The 17,661-nt window shown below is 41.5% G+C and overlaps 1 protein-coding gene across 4 annotated transcripts in view; it reads left to right on the top strand.

Annotated features, from left to right (window-relative positions):
* Nucleotides 1–16,575, top strand: part of nrg2a (neuregulin 2a) — a 73,895-nt gene extending 57,320 nt beyond the window's left edge. For 2 of the 4 annotated variants that reach the window (XM_034607022.1, XM_034607025.1), the window contains exons 4-11: nucleotides 1,115–1,235; nucleotides 5,381–5,439; nucleotides 8,600–8,623; nucleotides 10,314–10,416; nucleotides 10,911–11,034; nucleotides 11,145–11,272; nucleotides 11,501–11,722; nucleotides 13,426–16,575. In XM_034607022.1, coding sequence (XP_034462913.1) covers nucleotides 1,115–1,235; nucleotides 5,381–5,439; nucleotides 8,600–8,623; nucleotides 10,314–10,416; nucleotides 10,911–11,034; nucleotides 11,145–11,272; nucleotides 11,501–11,722; nucleotides 13,426–14,083 — 1,439 coding nt within the window. In that variant the 3' untranslated portion in view covers nucleotides 14,084–16,575. Of the gene's footprint in view, nucleotides 1–1,114; nucleotides 1,236–4,876; nucleotides 4,948–5,380; nucleotides 5,440–8,599; nucleotides 8,624–10,313; nucleotides 10,417–10,910; nucleotides 11,035–11,144; nucleotides 11,273–11,500; nucleotides 11,723–13,425 lie in introns of all 4 variants that reach the window. The other 2 variants (XM_034607024.1, XM_034607023.1) reach the window with 2 other exon arrangements.
* The last annotated feature ends 1,086 nt before the right edge of the window (nucleotides 16,576–17,661 follow it).

Below are 17,661 nucleotides of genomic sequence, written 5' to 3'. Positions count from 1 at the left end.
CGGGGAGAGCTGGAGCCAGTCCTAGCTAGAAAAGCGTTATATAAATAAAGACCCTTTACCATTATACCATATGCGAGCCACATATACAGACATATATACAGTTATTAGATAGACAAAGTGCTGCGTTTCGAATTTGCAAGTCGCTGACTTCTCCATGTTCTTCACGGAATCATTCTGGCCAGTGAAGCACACACTGATGTCATCTGTTTGCTTTGTTATGCTAACTAACATGGAAATTGAACCTCTGTTGTTTTAGCTGAACCCAAATGTTCTTCTCTGAATGAAGCGGCGCTCACTCCTGTGGTTGGATGAGTGAGCAGTCAAGCCGACTTCAACAAGTAATTGTTCACATGGTGGCGAGCAGCCGACTATATGTCAGTGGCCCAGCAGTGGAAAATCCTAATGCAATGTCTTGTCATTCTGGATGACACGAGAATCAGGCTGCTGGAGCTGATATATTGGAGTTGTAAAGGGCTCCCAACTGGAAACTTCTGTATTCCTCCCAACAAACTGTCACACTCTGCTAAGGTGCTAATAGTGCCTGACAGCAGGTATACATGTCCGCTACGGTTGCAATCACGTGTCAGCGGCATCTCATGTGAAGCGCCGTCCTCCCTTCTCAAGCCCATTCCTGCCGCGGTGCGCCTCACTCACCACCCTTACCTCAAATGCCCACCTTTTCTTCGTCCCAAAAACAGACTTCATCCCCAACACGTTATATCTATTCATTTGGGGGGATTAAGTGCAGATACATGACATTTTGGGCCATTCCAAGAACCTGAATCAAGGCATAAACAACTCCTACGCCATGTCAGGGAAATGTTTATCTCTGCTCATAGAAACTTCTTGAGATAGTGTCAACACTGCTTAGAGACACAATTACATTTGTGGATGGAAAACTAAGAGTCCTCGTGGAAATACAAGTGTATAATATGAGTAAAGCTGAGAGATACAAGGCGATCACGGCGATAGAAATCCAAAGTTGATACATTTCATGATCATGTCTTGAGATAATATTTCACTCAACTTAATGGGGCGATGAAGAGGGAAATAAATTAAGATTTATGCTGGTAGTAACATGTTTTTCTTTTTTCTTTGTGTGTCTTTTTCTCAGTAACCACAACGCAATCTCCAGGCTCAGGCCACACCAGAAGATGCAACGATACAGAGAAGGCCTACTGTGTGAATGGCGGCGACTGTTACTTCATAGATGGTGTAAATCAGCTCTCCTGCAAGTGAGTGGTCACTTCTATTTTTATTTTCTTTTGATTTACAGTGAACACCGATATTTCTTTGTCAACCGTCTTTGAAGATTCTTCGTCCGTTCACGAAGTCTTTACTCATGTTTGTGTGTGTGTGTGTTTCTTACATTTTTTTTTCTCCCGCTGTTTATTTTCCTGATAGCACTTGATTCCCGTTCTTCTTTCTTTCAGCAGCAGCAGCAGCAGCAGCAGCGACACATCACAGGAAAATGCTGCCAGTCTGTCTAACTACCCACTTGTTGTGTATTTTAACACTAATAATGGAGTGACGCGGGGGTGCGCTCATCCTTTTAAGTCATGTTTAGTGTACAGGAGGGCTGCACATTAAAAGCCCTTTCAAAATGTCATGAGTCACCGGTTTAGTAGTGAGCAAATATTTATGCCTGTTAGAGGCCCCCAATGAGGTAAATAGAATCATTGCTTACATTTGAGGTCCTTGGCAGAGGAGATCAAGACCCGTGTGTGAAGTGCGCTGGAGGGACCACGTATCTCTGCTTTTCAGCAAGAGAACGGCTTGACATTATCACAGAAACAACCTCCTTTTTATCTTTGACATTTACATTTTAGTTTGTGTTAGACTCGAGGTCAAGAAACATTATTTGGGAGGACATTCTGGAGAAGTTAACATTTAAACACAAACAGCTTTTTTTTCTCGTTCCCTTCTCAGTTTTTTCAGAACTTAAGAAAAAAATAAGGCGCGGAATGATTAGTTTGAAATATAATTATTTTTACGGTGAGAATTTAAGCACAAATTTTGATTTTAGTTCCGTTCCGTTTTACATGTAGTTTTTGTTTGTTAAAATGGACGAGAGGCCCAAACTCGGAGGGTAAATCATCTTGCAAGATACCTGCATTAGTGTGGATAAAGCGTTAAAGGTTTCCACCTCTCAAATGTGAATATTGGCTGCTGGCTGGTGGTTTTCTTTTGGAGAATACATCGGGAAAAAAACAAGCAACTTCAAAAACTGCCTTTTATGAACCAAACGATTTATTATTCATTCAAGAAAATAAGAAACAGACTAATACTAATTGCGTTTTATTCAGTGTAATACCAATCCGAGAGCCTGTAACTTAATCTGTAAAACTATATCATAATACAAAAAGTACCCAGTATCTCTTGTCATGGTTGTCAAATATTATGTTGCATGTTCCGTTGGACCATATGTCAACATAGCATAAGGCCTCCGGATGGTTGGATTCAGAGCTGAAGCGTTGGCCGGGGCTTCTGGCGCTCAGTTGGCCCAAGGAAGAATGCTCGACAAGCAATGAGGACATGGCTGCAACAGCCGTTCAATGCGCTGTGTACAAATTGGAGGCAGCAATAACTCAATTGCTGCAGCTAATTCACTCACGGCCGGGGCACGGGTCCAGAAAAGTTGGATAATGCAGTGAAGGCCTGCGGGGATTTGTTGCCCCACAGCCATCTTATTCAATATAGGCCAGGCTTCGGTGGGTATTGCTCACTGACTAAACAAGTCGTGCAGACAGCTAGCCCTACTTTAATGCTCTGCTCCTTCACTTTGAGGGTATAAACTTTGTTTGTGGGAGAGGTAAGGTTAATAACTGACCCAAAGAAAGTCGCTCACTAAAGTAAACCTATGATTTGCTCCACGTAAATCAGGATTTATCATTTGTAAACATATAAATCATATATTTCAATCGTCCTTTTTTCGTCCTATAAATGTATTTATATGTATTATAAAGTGACAAACACGATTAGATGAACAGTAGATTAGAAAACTAATGTTTTCTTCTCTATAAAGGTAAACTCAACATTCTTAATGAAATCAAAAATGTAATGGAGGCAGGATAACAAAGTGCAAAGACTTTTACCAAACCTGTCCCTCTGTGGGACAGTATGCAGAATATTTTTCATGTACATGTTCAGGTCACCTACATGGAACAACTTCATTTCTCTTTTCCCTCAAGGTAAATGTTTATTCTTCGTCAAAGAAAAACGAACGATGACAATGATTTATTCCCCCCCCTTTTAAAAGCCTAAGATAAAAGAGTGATGATAGAGTTTGCAGCTGCACTACAGTGCACGTTTGCACGCTCATCAGATTTTTGAATCATGTAGTGACAGTTTATTTCTTTCATCTCTCAGCAAAGTCTCCCTGGTCTAGGTGGTGCTATCCCCCAGTTAAACACCATCACTCACGATGAGTAATTTAATGCTGAATGTTATGGTGCTCCTGGGAGGCGTTGTGGGAAACCAGTAAATCACCAGCAATGACCTTTGTTGGATTGGTGGTCTAGTTGTGACTGTGCGTGGAATGCTGGTGCCCCTGAAAGACCAAGCACTCATCCTAATGACTTTATAATGAGGAAGCATAGTTTGGCCCAACTCACCTGATGGTGCAGATACAGTAGAGTGTCTTCACTTATAAAAACATAAAACTACACGTTAGAAAAACCTGCCAGCAGAGCTGTCCGGTGCAGGTTTTTCCATTGAAAAGTACTGTCGGCTGTAATGTTCAAATTATTTTCTTTTAGAACTAGAAATAACACTTCTGATTTTAATCTCTTCCTCACTGTCCAATGGTGTCTGTTATAAAACTGTCTCATTTGCAGGTTGTGATCACAGCGACCAGGCTTCCAACAGGCACCGAGAACAGAAACTACACTCACCCATTTTCTGCTTTGCTGCTAAAGCTCCCAATTATTGATTTATTGATCAGATACAAAGCAGTGTATGGTTAATCCCCAGCGACTTTCCATTGTTTGTCCATGTACTCAGGAATGTCGCTCTTCACTCATCCTCCAGACTCAAGTCAAAAAGAGAGTTGGAGTCGCCGTCTGAGCCCCTGAAGCTAATTTATATATAATACCTCCCTTATATTAACATATTAATGTCTTTATCATTTGAAGCCTGTTTTTGTAAAATTGCCTGTTAATTAATTGTTGAATTTATTGACTAACTTTTGTTAGTCAATAAATAACATTAAATATTATTAATGTTGCAAATATAATGATAACTATTATTAGTAGTACTCATGTACAGGACATAGAAAGGATTGAAATGATGTTTCGCTCTTATTCTCGGTGTAAACATATCAGTAGACAGAACATAGACGTAGGTAACATATTAAAATTAACAGTAGTAGTAATAGTAATAAGACGTCAATGGTAATGAACAGGTGCCACAGTCATCATTGATGTGGTGTATTAACAGATTAACACTTTGGTGGTACTTTGTAGGGTTTCCAAATGTTTTTATTATTATTAGTTTACTCTTATTATTATTATTATTATTATTATTAGTAGTAGTAGTAGTAGTAGTAGTAGTAGTAAAACCACCCATAACAATGGGTCATTAATAGCGAGGTATATGCATGAACACATTAACACTTTAATGGAACTTTGTTGTGCTTCCACATATTTAATTATTATTCTTTTATTCTACTTATAACTATTATTGTTGTTGTGTTTGTTGTTGTTGTTATTGACATATTGCACTTCCTACTTTTATAATTTCATTGTATTTATTTTGCATTACGGCTCCACTGTGACCTGTGACGATGTATGTGTGGAGGGGTGTAAATCCATCGTATTTACACTGCACCTCACTTCCTGTGTGTTTCTCCTCATAACACTTGTTCGCTTCTTCCCAGATGTCCGGGTGGATACTTTGGCCCCCGATGCTTACAGACTGAGCCGCTGCGGTTGTCCATGCCCAATCCAAGTATGTTCACTTGCTTTGAGCAGCTGAGCACAGAGACACAGTTGTCACTGGATTACCTCTGTGGACTCCTGCTGCCTCCCCACTGCCCCCAGTTCTCTTCCTCTTTCTCCTCTTTCTCCTCTTTCTCCTTCTCCTCAGGTCAACACGCAATGAGCTGTGCACTACCCCATGTTCACGGTGGTGTCCATCCATGGGAACACACTCTGCTTCTGCTGTTCGTAGTTGTGCTGTTGTTCTAATTCTGTGTCTCTCTTCCTCTCTCTCTCTCTCTCTCTTTCTCTCCCTCCCTACCCCCCACCCTCCCTCCTTACGCATACTTTTTCACTCCACCTTTTCCCTCCCTCTCTCTCTTCTCTGTTTTCATTCTCCTCCTACACTCATCCACCACCCATCTCCTCCCTCTCTTTCTGTGGCTTCTGTTTCTTTCCATTAGGTGTCCAAATGACTTTACTGGTGATCGCTGTCAAACCTACGTTATGGCCAGTTTCTACCGTATGTCAATTTCCTCTTCTGTCACTCTGTCAGACTGTCTACGTGTGAAGCGTGCATGCTGGGCTTAGAGGGGTCGCATTAATTTTCTGTTATTACCTAATTGTTGTGTCTGTGGTGACTCATTTACAAGATGGCAGAGTTTAGCAGAGTCTGTTGTGTGTCTGCATGTGATACTGTGTGTCCTTTAACTCCCAGTGTATCGCATGTGCACTCCCACAATAGGAGCCGATAGTAAAATACATAGCAACAGATCGTGGGCGAGTTTAGTTGCTTTGTGGAAGTTGCACACAGGCAGCTGCATGTAACAACACAGTCTAATGGCAGAACAATCACTAAATGCCCCCGCCTTTGGCTCACTTATTTATGGTGCTTGTTATATGCAATCAGCGACAAACACAAAGCACGTATGATTTGTTGGAGCTGGTCCACGGATGGAGAGGCAGACCTGAACAATTAGCATTGACTAATAGGCATGGCAAATAATTCAGTGAGAAAGACGTGTTTTCGAGGGCCACTCGACGCGACCTGATTAGCTGAAGCTCAAAAATGAGTCCCTCTTGTTTTTAATACTCGTATTCCAGATAAAACACGTGGGACTTTTCATAAATATATGAATTGCGAGCCCCTTTGAATAAATATGAATCAATCTGTGTGTGTAGGAGGTCGTATGTGGGCCAACATGACAACAGAGATTTTTAAAGATAATAAGGGGAAGTTGCTTTATCTAGAGTTTAACAAGCTCGACATCTAATCATTTTTGAGGAATGGCAAGCTGTTTACACAATTGCACAATTTGTTTCGCTTTCAGATCAGTTGAAACGATCGAGTTTAAGAGTTGAAGCCGGTCTCGAGTAAACACTGAACATTGTTAAGTCCACACACGAGCACATTCAGCTGATTGCCTCTACACACGCCGCCTTTGACACAGCAACAAAATGGCGCTCTCACAGCAGATATGTTCGGAGCAGCGTTTACACGCGATGTTAAGATTGCCGTGTCAAACTGCTCTGCTAGCCCGGGGTAAGAGAAGTCAACCCGGTGCCACCTTCCACTGAAACATCAGCAAACACATCTGTCAAGTGGAGATTCCTGCTCATGTTAGAGGAAGGTTCAAACAGCGCTCCGGTTTGATGGATCGCACCCTCGAGGTTTTTAACCCTGAAATTGATTTGATACGGAATCATGCTTCTTCCCATAATTACTGCAGTTTTCATTGATTCCACTTGAGTTTTACATGATACCTGCCAAAGCACCTCACATGCCTGTGAAAGGAGTCGGTGACCCGATGTTAATGCAACATAAACAACTGAGATATGATGAAGACTGAGCTTGGTTCGCTGAAGAAAAATTATGCAAGCTTAAATATACTCTATTATAATAATTATATAGAGTTAAACACAAAGTCTATAATTCCCGTCGATGAACAGCAGAAGAAAGAGAGAATCTTACTGCGTACTTGTCAGCGTCGTGTCGTTGCAAGCTCATGTGGTTACAATTCAGTTAGAAAATAACTGCATCTGCTTTTTGGACTCGGATCTCATCCTGTTGTCTGACTTGCAGAGCTCACACATACTGTTTGTTGTGTGTTGGCTCGGCACACAATGCGAAAAACCCCTTTCTTAACTACGAGTAATTCATCTCGCATTAAGTCGTAATGCGCTGTGTTGAAATTACTTGTTTTTTTGGCAGAGGAGACGTTGGTGTGTGGGAGCTCCTTTTCCTACACTCAATCACTTTCTCCGCATTCTGCTTAACTTCAGCGCAGCTGTGCGACTGCATCAAGGACAGCGTGTGTTTCCAGTTCTCATCCAGCCACTTGAACACAGAGCGAGCTGTGATTGCTCGGTTTACGTGCAAAATTAGTGACTTGATTCTTGATGCTGGGACAACATGCATTCACACCTGTTACCGTTTCTGTCATGGAAAGAACTTGTATGTAGACTGAGTAATTTAAAATTTGCGCCACCACTTCCAAAGTCATTTTGAAAAGTTATCCTTTCAAACAAAGAAGATAAAGCCTCCCCTCCACGTAGGGCTATTAACTTTTCAATATCTGAAAAAAATGCAGATGCATAATATAAATCAGGTCCATGCATGATCGATGTGATGGATGTTGACTTTCAAGTGAGCATTACGGCGCCACCATTACTTTTTTCCTTTTTTCCTGGAAAGCTGCTAATGACCTATCACATATTTTACATTTTATGCTCTCAATCGAGGACAATAAATAAATTTTCAAACGCAGGCACATGTGTGCACACATCCTTTCCATATTTAAAGACCCGCCTCCTGGAGCGGGCGCCACCCATCCCCTGGAGATTCCAAAGAGAAGGAGGATGGCTTCTGCTCCTTGGCCATAAGGCTTTGGCTTAACAAGAGCATGTTGTCATAAGAACAGCTGGGACCCGCTCCGACCCAAGTAAAGCAAGCGAGCTGCCAGAGATATGGACTCAGCTTGTTGGTGCAACTTCCCCATGGCCTCATTCCGCTCCGTAATATGAAGTCCAGCTCTAATTCTTCCTACTCGGAACGTTTAGTCAGATACTGTACAGACACAAATATCTTTTAAACATGCCTGTTCATGTGATGGGTGTGTTCCAGCCAGAGCTGACAGTGTGGCAGTTTTACGAACCAGAAAACTGAAGGCGAAGGTAATCTCCAGAGATGAGACATATTTTTCTCAAACAGTAGTAATAAGAGTGGCCACGCACCTAATAAGTCTTATTACCATCAGGAGATCCTGTTGGTTATGTAATGAAATGGAACTTTCCGCTAAAACATCTTTCAAGAGTCCGTTATAAAATGTAGAACTGAGGTGCCTCCTCCAAAAGCAACTGGACTGTGTTGAGACATACAGTAGATCCACATTTCACACGTCAGGAAATATTGTCGTTTGATTAGAGTTTATTAGTTCTAATAATCAGTAGCTGTGTGTTTGTGTATGTGTGTGTAGTGTGGTTTGACGTGTGTGTTGCATGCTGTAAGTGTGTCCTTGTGACGTCACTGACCACGTTGTTGTCCTGACAATTACTGACAAGCGTTTGTTGTCCCAGTTGCTGTTGCACTTTGTGCCAGAAAGTGCCACTCTCTTGATCTGTTCTTAAATGTATTTATTTTTTTCTCTCTCCTCTTCCAAACTGTCAACCCTCTGCAATGGCAGAGCATCTTGGGATTGAATTTATGGGTATGGAACAATCCACTTTGAATGTCAGTCCTCTAGAATAGAGCTACTAAATGGATGTCCCCCGATTTGACATGCTCCCGCTCCGTCTTTGGTGTGAACTGTAAACCATATTGTCCCCCGATTAACCGATCGAACTCCTGATCAATCATTCCGTAACTCCTCAGAATGACAAACCCTCAGTTACTGCAACTGATCCTCCATAAAATATCATTAACATGGATGTAACCACCTGCACCTCTCATACATGTATAACTGAAAAATCTAGAACTATTAACTCTAAGAGTTTAACAAAGCATTTTTTTCCTTTTTGGACTGATTGTTTTGTTTTATTCTTCTTCATTCCATCTGTAACAAGCATGGTATATCATGTTTGTGGCTACAAGATGTCTGTCCTCACTCTTCATCTCTATCTGTCCAATCCCTTCAGCCTCATGCCTCTATAGTGTTTGTCTTCTCTTTTTGATATGCCATCCCTTCTCTTATTTACGTGTGGTCTTATCCATATTCCCTGCATCACCCCCCGATGTTAGCGTAGCTGCAATGTAACTCTGAAGTATAAAATATAATATCTGTGTTTACTGCTTTGAATTACCCTTTAATGAGTAGATGCTGTGATGTGAGCATGCAATGCTATATTTAGAAACTACAGTCGTGTTTTTTCGTCTGTCTGCTGCTATTTCCATCTTCCGTCATTGTTAGAACTTGTCTTTTCCAGGAAAGTGCTCTAGTGGTTGAGAAGAAGAGAAGTGTCTCCACAGAGATCATCTCATAATACAAGTACATTTATTTACTGGACCATGAGGACATTGTGCTGCTGTGCTAGCACAAGAGTAATTTCCTCTGTTATTATCAGTATTTAATAAGTAATACAGGTAAAATATTAACCAGTTTACTGCTATAAATAAACTTAGACTTTTCAGATTTTCTTATGGCATCAAGAACTTGAAGCAAATTGGCGTCACGATGTAAAATATCTGCTTGTGGATAACAGCAGGAAAGCTCGAATGGAAGGAGTTGTACAAATTCATTTTTTGTTATTACATTATTTAACAGAGACCAGAATATGTCTCACTTCCCCCTGGGAAACAAAGACTCTACCTCAGCCTCACATGAGCTCTTCTCTGGAAAAGAAAAAGGCATCAGTCCAGATGTCTAGTTTCATATTTAATGATATTTCATTCCAAAATGTATCTAATACATAATCCATTGTAACAATAATCACTGTGTTTACCTGAGTAGATGAACTCATCTGCACCCTTATAGACTGAGAGATATGATTGTACATTTATAGAATCACGTCAATGTGGCTTGTGTCAAATTCTCATGTGCACTGATGCAAAGCTGCACAGTTTGCAGGTTCTGGTCATAAATTATAAACCTGAACCATTATAGCACCATATGTTATTTGAAATAACATAGAATTTTAGAGAAAAGTGTTGCTTAAGGGATCAGTGTAACTACTGCTGAGCCCCTGGGCCCACCTACGCTGCCTCACTGCATTATGGGGAGCGCACAGGGAAGATGAAGCTTCATACTGCTCAGGATTTAGTCCCAAAATATGTAGATGTGCAATGAAAAAAATTGGAAACATACATCTTTAAGAGACTAACTATTTTTTCCTCCTTCTTTGATTTCTGTGGTGTGTGTGTGTGTGGGTGCGTCTGTTTGTTTGTGGGTGTGATGTTGACAGAGGCTGAGGAACTCTACCAGAAAAGAGTCCTGACAATCACGGGTATTTGTGTGGCACTGCTGGTCGTGGGCATCGTGTGTGTGGTTGCCTACTGTAAAACCAAGTAAGTGCTGAGATCTGAACATGTAGCTGCTCCTTTACAATCAGCTAGCTACTCTCTGCAGGGCCTGTAATGTGCAGCATAGGTGCGACTAATAGGATATTGTGTTCACTAATTTAAAGCAACACTTTGCAACTTTGTTACCTTAAAATAGCAGCTTCAAAATTTGTTTGATGGAACATTGACTTTGAACAGAGATAACGTGCAGCTTTCATTATCACAAGTACAAATATGACCAGTAGTTGCAGCTTAACTTGTCAATATCAGGCCCAGCAAGCAAAGGTAATACCTAACTATGGTTCAGATAACAAATTAAAAACCAGCGCTAATCTCCAATAGTCAGCGAGGAAACTTAAAAAAAAAAGTAAGATAAGATGTACCTTTATTGATTCTCCATAGAAATTCACAAAATGTCACATCATCTCAAGAAAGTAACAGCACAAGTAATAGTCGGTGCAAAAATAACACCGGCTGATCTGATCCTGTTTGTTCAACAGGAAACAAAGAAAGAAGATGCACAATCATCTGCGACAGAACATGTGTCCAGAACATCCCAATCGTAACCTAGCTAACGGACCCAATCACCCAGGACCAGGCCCAGAGGAAATCCCCATGGTAGACGTGAGTCACAGAAAAGATTTGTTATTAAAGCATATGCACCCAGATGTACACTGAACGATGAGTTCATGTTTCGTTATATAACCCTCCCTTGTCCTTTCCAATGGAAACAGTACATATCAAAGAATGTCCCTGCAACTGAGCGAGTCATACGGCCTGCAACAGAGGGGTCGTTCCCTGCCAGCCACGCCTCTTCAAGATCTCACAACTCTTCCACACGCGCCCATTCATCAACTCACAGGTAAGCATGCACCAGACATTACATGTGTGTTGCCCCCCTTATATACCTCAAAGGATGTTCAGCTCCATCACTCTCTTCGAATAGAGAATCACACATAAAGAGATTTATCAATTTGGTATCAATTGGCCCTCTTTTTTAAAAAGGCATATTTAGTTTTGCAAATGGGATATAATAAAGAATCACACGTGGATACATTGTGTTTGTGTTAACACCTTTTTTATTTGTCAGACATGAGGAGCGGACCTGGAGCCTGGAACGCTCGGACAGTATCCTGTCTGACTCGCCGGGAATGATGTCATCTTCCGTGGGGACCAGTAAATGCAGTAGTCCCGCGTGCATGGAGGCACGGGCACGGCGCGCTGCACACTGTGGTTACTCTGACCCCCACCGGCCGGGCCTACAGTACGGGGAATCCTTCGACTCGCTGGGGGACTCTCCGCACAGTGACAGGTGGGAAACAAGCCTACGTGGCTGATAGCGACACAGGGTTTGGCATGAACATTTTGAGAAGATTCCTCTCTCTGCTGGTTCTCTCTCAGCCTCGAGAGGCCAGTCAGGGCACTCTGAGAGATTCAGTGGAAAGTGACACACAGTAGGCATGATGATGAAATACGCTAAGGTAGGCAAGAGTGACAAACAGTGCTGATTTCCGTGGGAACTCGTGTGCATCCAGCGACTGTAACATGATTCCTTTGCCCGTATTTAACTGTAATTGGCAAAAGGAACAATGTGACATTTTGGGAAATACTCTTGTTTGCATTCTTGCCCAGAGTCACATATATCAGAGAATAGGTGGTAAGTGGTAATGCAGGGCTGACTACTCCTACAAGATGCATACTGTTGAACATGCAAACCAGCACTTATCTAATGTAAATCATGCTTTAACAAGTGAGCAAAAATGAGAATAATGTAGCAGGTTCCTAAAGCCTTAATTTTTTTATTGCTTGTATTTGTAAAGTAAGATATTCTAGGACTGACTCAACTTAAATATAATCTAAATGGCAAGAACTTAATGGTCGAATGTGTGCTGTGCAGTTATGGCAATAATTCTTTATTATCATTATTTAAAGCAAATGATCAGGACCTATACATTTTCGTCTCAGACGTTTCCACCCCGCTGCCCTTTTCTTTTGTGTGCTAAAGATCTTAAGATATCATCACTACCAGTAAACAGCAAGCATGCACATATGAATAGGGCCTTGCAAGATGAGTTTTCATGCAGAACCAGATTGAATAACTGACATTCTCAGTGTCTTTCCAGGTAACAAACGTCGCTTTGATCATGACCACAGTTTCTGTATGAGCTGAATCATCAGTGAATCTAAGGCTTTAACGTCTTACGTGCTCTGTTGTAGTTGAGTTGTAGTCAGTTGTAGTCTTTTTGCATTGCACAAGTGCATTCAGTGCATGTCTAAATCCGCTTTTGGTGGTTCATCAGCAGAAAAACGGTTGCCACGCCAGGTGCATTGTTAGAAAGGTTTCAGTTGAATGGGCGCAGGGGAACGTTTGTGGTCACCACATGGTGATGACTCAAGTTCCAGCAAAGTCTCCAAAGGTAACAACCGGAGTAACTGTGTGTAGCAGTTCATTTTTTAAAAGTAAAACCGGTTAGAATCATAACATTATTCAGTAGGTAAAGGTGGATATTAACAATGTAAGTGGATCTAGGATATATCCTTGTGGGACACCACAGGAAGGTTTTCCAAATGCTGACAATAGATTTCATTCCAGTTATTCCTGTCCTGCTGGCAGTGTCAGGATATCAAATAGCATAATAAAAATACTATAAATCAATTTAATTTTATAACTTTTTATTGTAAAACCAACTACACTATAATAGATTGTGTATTGCAGAAGTTTCATAAAACTAAAAAATGTTTTGCCTCAAAACTGAAAAATTAACAAAAACTAAAATATTACCACCATGTACCACGTCAGCTGTTTCTATGCGTTTTTTGTATGTATGGAAATTATTTTCCATTAATATTTGAGTGTCAATTTACAGTTTTCTAGTTGCTAGTTGGCACAGAAGGTACAATGTTCATCCAGTTAAGAGAAGATGTTCAAACTGGTTTTTGTACACTCCCCTCCCTTCTCCTCTGTTCTTTGCTGTTCTCTACGTAACTGTTTCTTCTCCTCTGTATTAACCACAGATACGTGTCAGCCCTGACGACACCAGCCCGCCTCTCGCCAGTGGATTTCCATTACTCATTGCCCCCACAGGTGCCTACCTTCCAGATCACATCCCCCAATGCCAGCCATGCCATGTCTCTCCCTCCTGCTGTCCACAACCCCTACCCTCTGGAGGATGACCAGCCGCTGCTGCGCCGCTACCAGGTGCCCCTACACGATGCCCAGTGCCAGGAGCCTTACCGGCAGCAGCGTCGCACCTATCTTAATGACAGCAGGGGGAGCCTGCCCTCCAGCCCCTACCGGCTGGCTGAGGAAGAAGACTATGAGACCACCCAGGAGTATCTCTCCTCTCGAGGGGAGCAACCAAAGAGAAGTGGGTCCAGTGGAGCTGGTAGCCGGCGCTGGAGGAGATCCAGACTGAACGGCCATGTGGCCCCACGTGGATATGAGGCATCTCGGGACTATGGGTCTCGAAGCTGCCTAACAGATAGTGAGTCAGAGGAAGATGGTGAGAGCACGCCCTTCCTCAGTATGCAGAATATGACTGCTGAGCCCTCCACCATCTACAGGCCGGTGGACAGTCGGACTTCTCACTCATCGGGGCGGCACAGTGGGCATGGGAACATGCATACAAGACTTACACACTCACGCTCCAAACCGGACAATACACCCCATTAAAGAGTGAAAATGAACCAACAAAAATAAATATAGTATAGACCTGCATCTATAAGAAATATTTTTATTTTATATAACTGACAGATATTCTAAACAAATGAAATATTTATTTTCATTTTAGCAAAAGTTGTCTACTAGTTAACAGCAAAGACTTTTTTATAGGGAAAACTCTATTTATATGTACATTTTGATTTACAGCATAAAAAGATGTGCCAGTTTTTTCACAACGTAAAAAAATAGAGTAATATTGTGGTGCCTTTTGCTGTATGCCGATGCCAGAGGGCCAGTGGAGGTTTTTGTAGCCTTTCTTATATGGACGCCTCATTTTTTATACACGTTTATGTTTTTTCGTTTTTTTCCTGTTTTACTTTCTTTTCAAGTTGCATTCTTTGAGGAGTCTAGCCCCACTGGAACATAACCCCTTCCATATCACGCAATATAAACCACTTCAACATAAAGTGTATGTTTACATTAATATGATTCACCTGTAGGGTTTATGATTTGGGATTTAATAGAACGCCTGATAAATACAATGTAAATCCTTTTTTGCCCTCTGACTAATGTCTACCAAGAGAAAGAGAGAGAGAGAGACCGTGTGCGTGTGCGTGTGCGTGTGCGTGTGTCCTTGTCAGTGTGCGTGTGCGCATGTCAGTTTGCTTGCATGTATTTGTGATTGTTAGATGAGTTTTATTGTTGTGGTAACATCTGATGTGTGGGTGTGCTGGCGTCTCAGCAGAGGTAATAGATGAGAGTCTCACAGGTTCACAGAATAGTGCTTTATCAGACCAGTGACCCCCGGCGCAGGTGGACAGATAAGACTGCTGTAGGGCTGTATGTTATGCAGGTCATTGCTTGATGTGTTTACAGCTATTCTGCCCCCGTTTCCCAGCCTGCCCCAGTCAGGTCCCTATTATCTCTCAGCAGGTTTTCTTCATGTTAGCCTGTTATGAGGACAACAGACACTGAACCGCTTGGCACAGGGTGACCTCCCGCCATCAGAGGTGGTGGCAAAACAAAAGCAAAGATTGCATCTGTTTTCACTCAACTCCGACCCCAATCACATGCCTCATCATCCTTCTGTGTCCATTCTGTTTTTGTGGCTTGTGTTAAAAGGCCACACAGTGTCTCAGGATTTCCACATGACACCCACACACCCCCAAAACACACTCACGCACGCACATACACACACACACACACACACACACACACACACACACACACACACACACACACCGCCACCGTACCCCCACACCTCCACCTCACCCCAACTTCACCCCACTTCCTGTACTAAGACTAAGGTTCTCAGATGTTGAGGGCCTGGATGTTAACACACGTCAACCACTTCCCTGAACACTCGCATAGTTAGAGAAAGAAGCAGCTCAGCGGAGAACAGCGCAGAACATACGAGACAACATAAAGAGAAATAGCTGTGAAACTTTGGAGGATCATACAATGCAAAAATATGCAATCTTTCTATTTTGCTGTTTGATTACATCATTTTCTAAGAGGTGTCTGTCGTGTGCTGTGTGTGAAAAAGCTGTGTGATGCCTATAGTGCAGAATGAAATAACATGATATAAATGCATATTTACCTGAGTTATTTTTTTAAAGCCATTATGCAGCCATCTATCCCGTTGTCAGCCTTTCTATCCTCCAAATACTCACGTCCATCGAGTGACTGCGTCCATGACTTTGGTTTGTCACCGGGTTTAGACCGCTCCACTTTACATGCACACGGCCGAGTAACGTCTCCTCCAATAGTACTGCTTTGTCTTGGATCTAGTCATTTTCAAAGTTATTCCGCCAGTAGTGATGATTTTAAGAGCAAACGAAACTTATAAAAGCCCTCTGTCCTCCGGTGAAGGAAATATTGAGGAGATAACTCAAAGAACCCATTAGACGTGGCTCAGTGAGAGGAAGGCTGATGAGGTGTCATCACTTTCTGCTCCTCGTTGGACAACAAATAAAAGTTTAATTATCACATGGTAATCTGTTGAAAAGAAAATCTTTAAAAAGGTTGATTATATCTGCTAGATGTTAAATGCACAGTGGTGGTGTTTTAGAGAGGGGTCTTTTGTACATCTGAAAAAGTGCAAAAGAAGACGGTACTGCTGTAGTTTCAAAGTGGATACTCCCCCCCCCCTAGACTACCAGGCGCCTCCTGCCGCTATCTTCTGTTTGATTTTTAAGACCCCCACCCCTCACCCTACACCGCCCCACCTCGACCCCCTCCCCGCCCTCGCTTGAAAATGTTTGAACACCTCTCCTCTGCATGTCCTTGTGGTCAAGGTTAGATGGGTGCATGGTTAAAAAAAAAAAAAAAAGCAGCAGACAATTCTCTTTTTTTTTTTTTTCAGTCGGTGAAAGTGTATTTCATTTAACATTCAGCAATAAAAAAGAACCTTTCCCCCCCCCCATGTCATTCCTGAAATATGCTAGAAAAAAAGAAAAAAACTGCGAGATTGTCATAGATTGTAAAATAAAATGAAAAATGAATCCACCTGTTCATATGAGAAAATAAATCTTTATTCATATCACTTTACGATGTAGTCATTTCTGTAGAATGCCTCGCTCTGCATTTTGAGTCGCCTCTTACCTGCACGGGCCTAGGGTTGGACTTCATCTCGCACGACGCGTACGATACACACCACGTCTGACAAGTACACACATAAACTCTGATTGTGAAATATGATCTGTTTAATATGGGTTTGTAAATTATAAAGAAGCTGTTGTGGATGGTTGCTCTGCTCTCAGAAGTGACAAATCTCACGGTTGTTGCCAGATGCACATAAAAACACACGACCCCCGTGAGAGCTAAACATTGTTGAGTTATATAACTGTGCATAACTATAATTATGCAGAATCATCTCGTAAACGCCAGTTCTTGTTCAACACCAAAGCTTATTTCTTCAATATATAAAGGCCTAATGCGTAGTGAAAATGCCCCTGAATATTATCATGCAACTTCATTTCATTTAAAAACATCTAAGAGCAAGAATCTTTATGTTGTCAGAAAAAATAGGTTGAGAATTCATGTTACATTTTACTTCAAACGTTTTTACTGTTGTATCTCCAATGATTTTCTGTTCAGTTCAGCTAAAGCACTTGCATCAATTCACCACTAGATGGAGACACAACAGCAAGATCCGTCAGCCACCAAACCAGAGGAGGTCACTTTCTCGCAAAGTGTAATTGACTTTGTGTACAGTTGTATTTCCCCTTTAATAAAAATACACTATATAGATATCATATTTATGAGAAGAGTCCTACAGAACTAGAAGGGAACATTAATTTACTACTGAACCAACATACCAAATATGCAGTGGTGGGACATAACAAAGTAAATTTACTTATTTACTGTACTTAGGTGTCTTTTCATGCATCTGTACTTTACTTCTCTATATCATTTTTACAATCAGCGAATATCTGTACTTTCTACTCCACTACATCTTTAAAATGCATCCATAATGAGGCCTACAGCAGCAGGTACGCCACCAAGCAAAGCACTCAGAAAGTGCTTTTAATTTCAATAAGTATATATATATATTAAAAAGCAAGTACTTTTTACTTTTCTGAAGGGAA

This window comes from Hippoglossus hippoglossus, chromosome 14 (genome assembly GCF_009819705.1).
Source record: "Hippoglossus hippoglossus isolate fHipHip1 chromosome 14, fHipHip1.pri, whole genome shotgun sequence".
NCBI lineage: Eukaryota > Metazoa > Chordata > Actinopteri > Pleuronectiformes > Pleuronectidae > Hippoglossus > Hippoglossus hippoglossus.
This window is presented reverse-complemented; position numbering and strand designations above follow the sequence as displayed.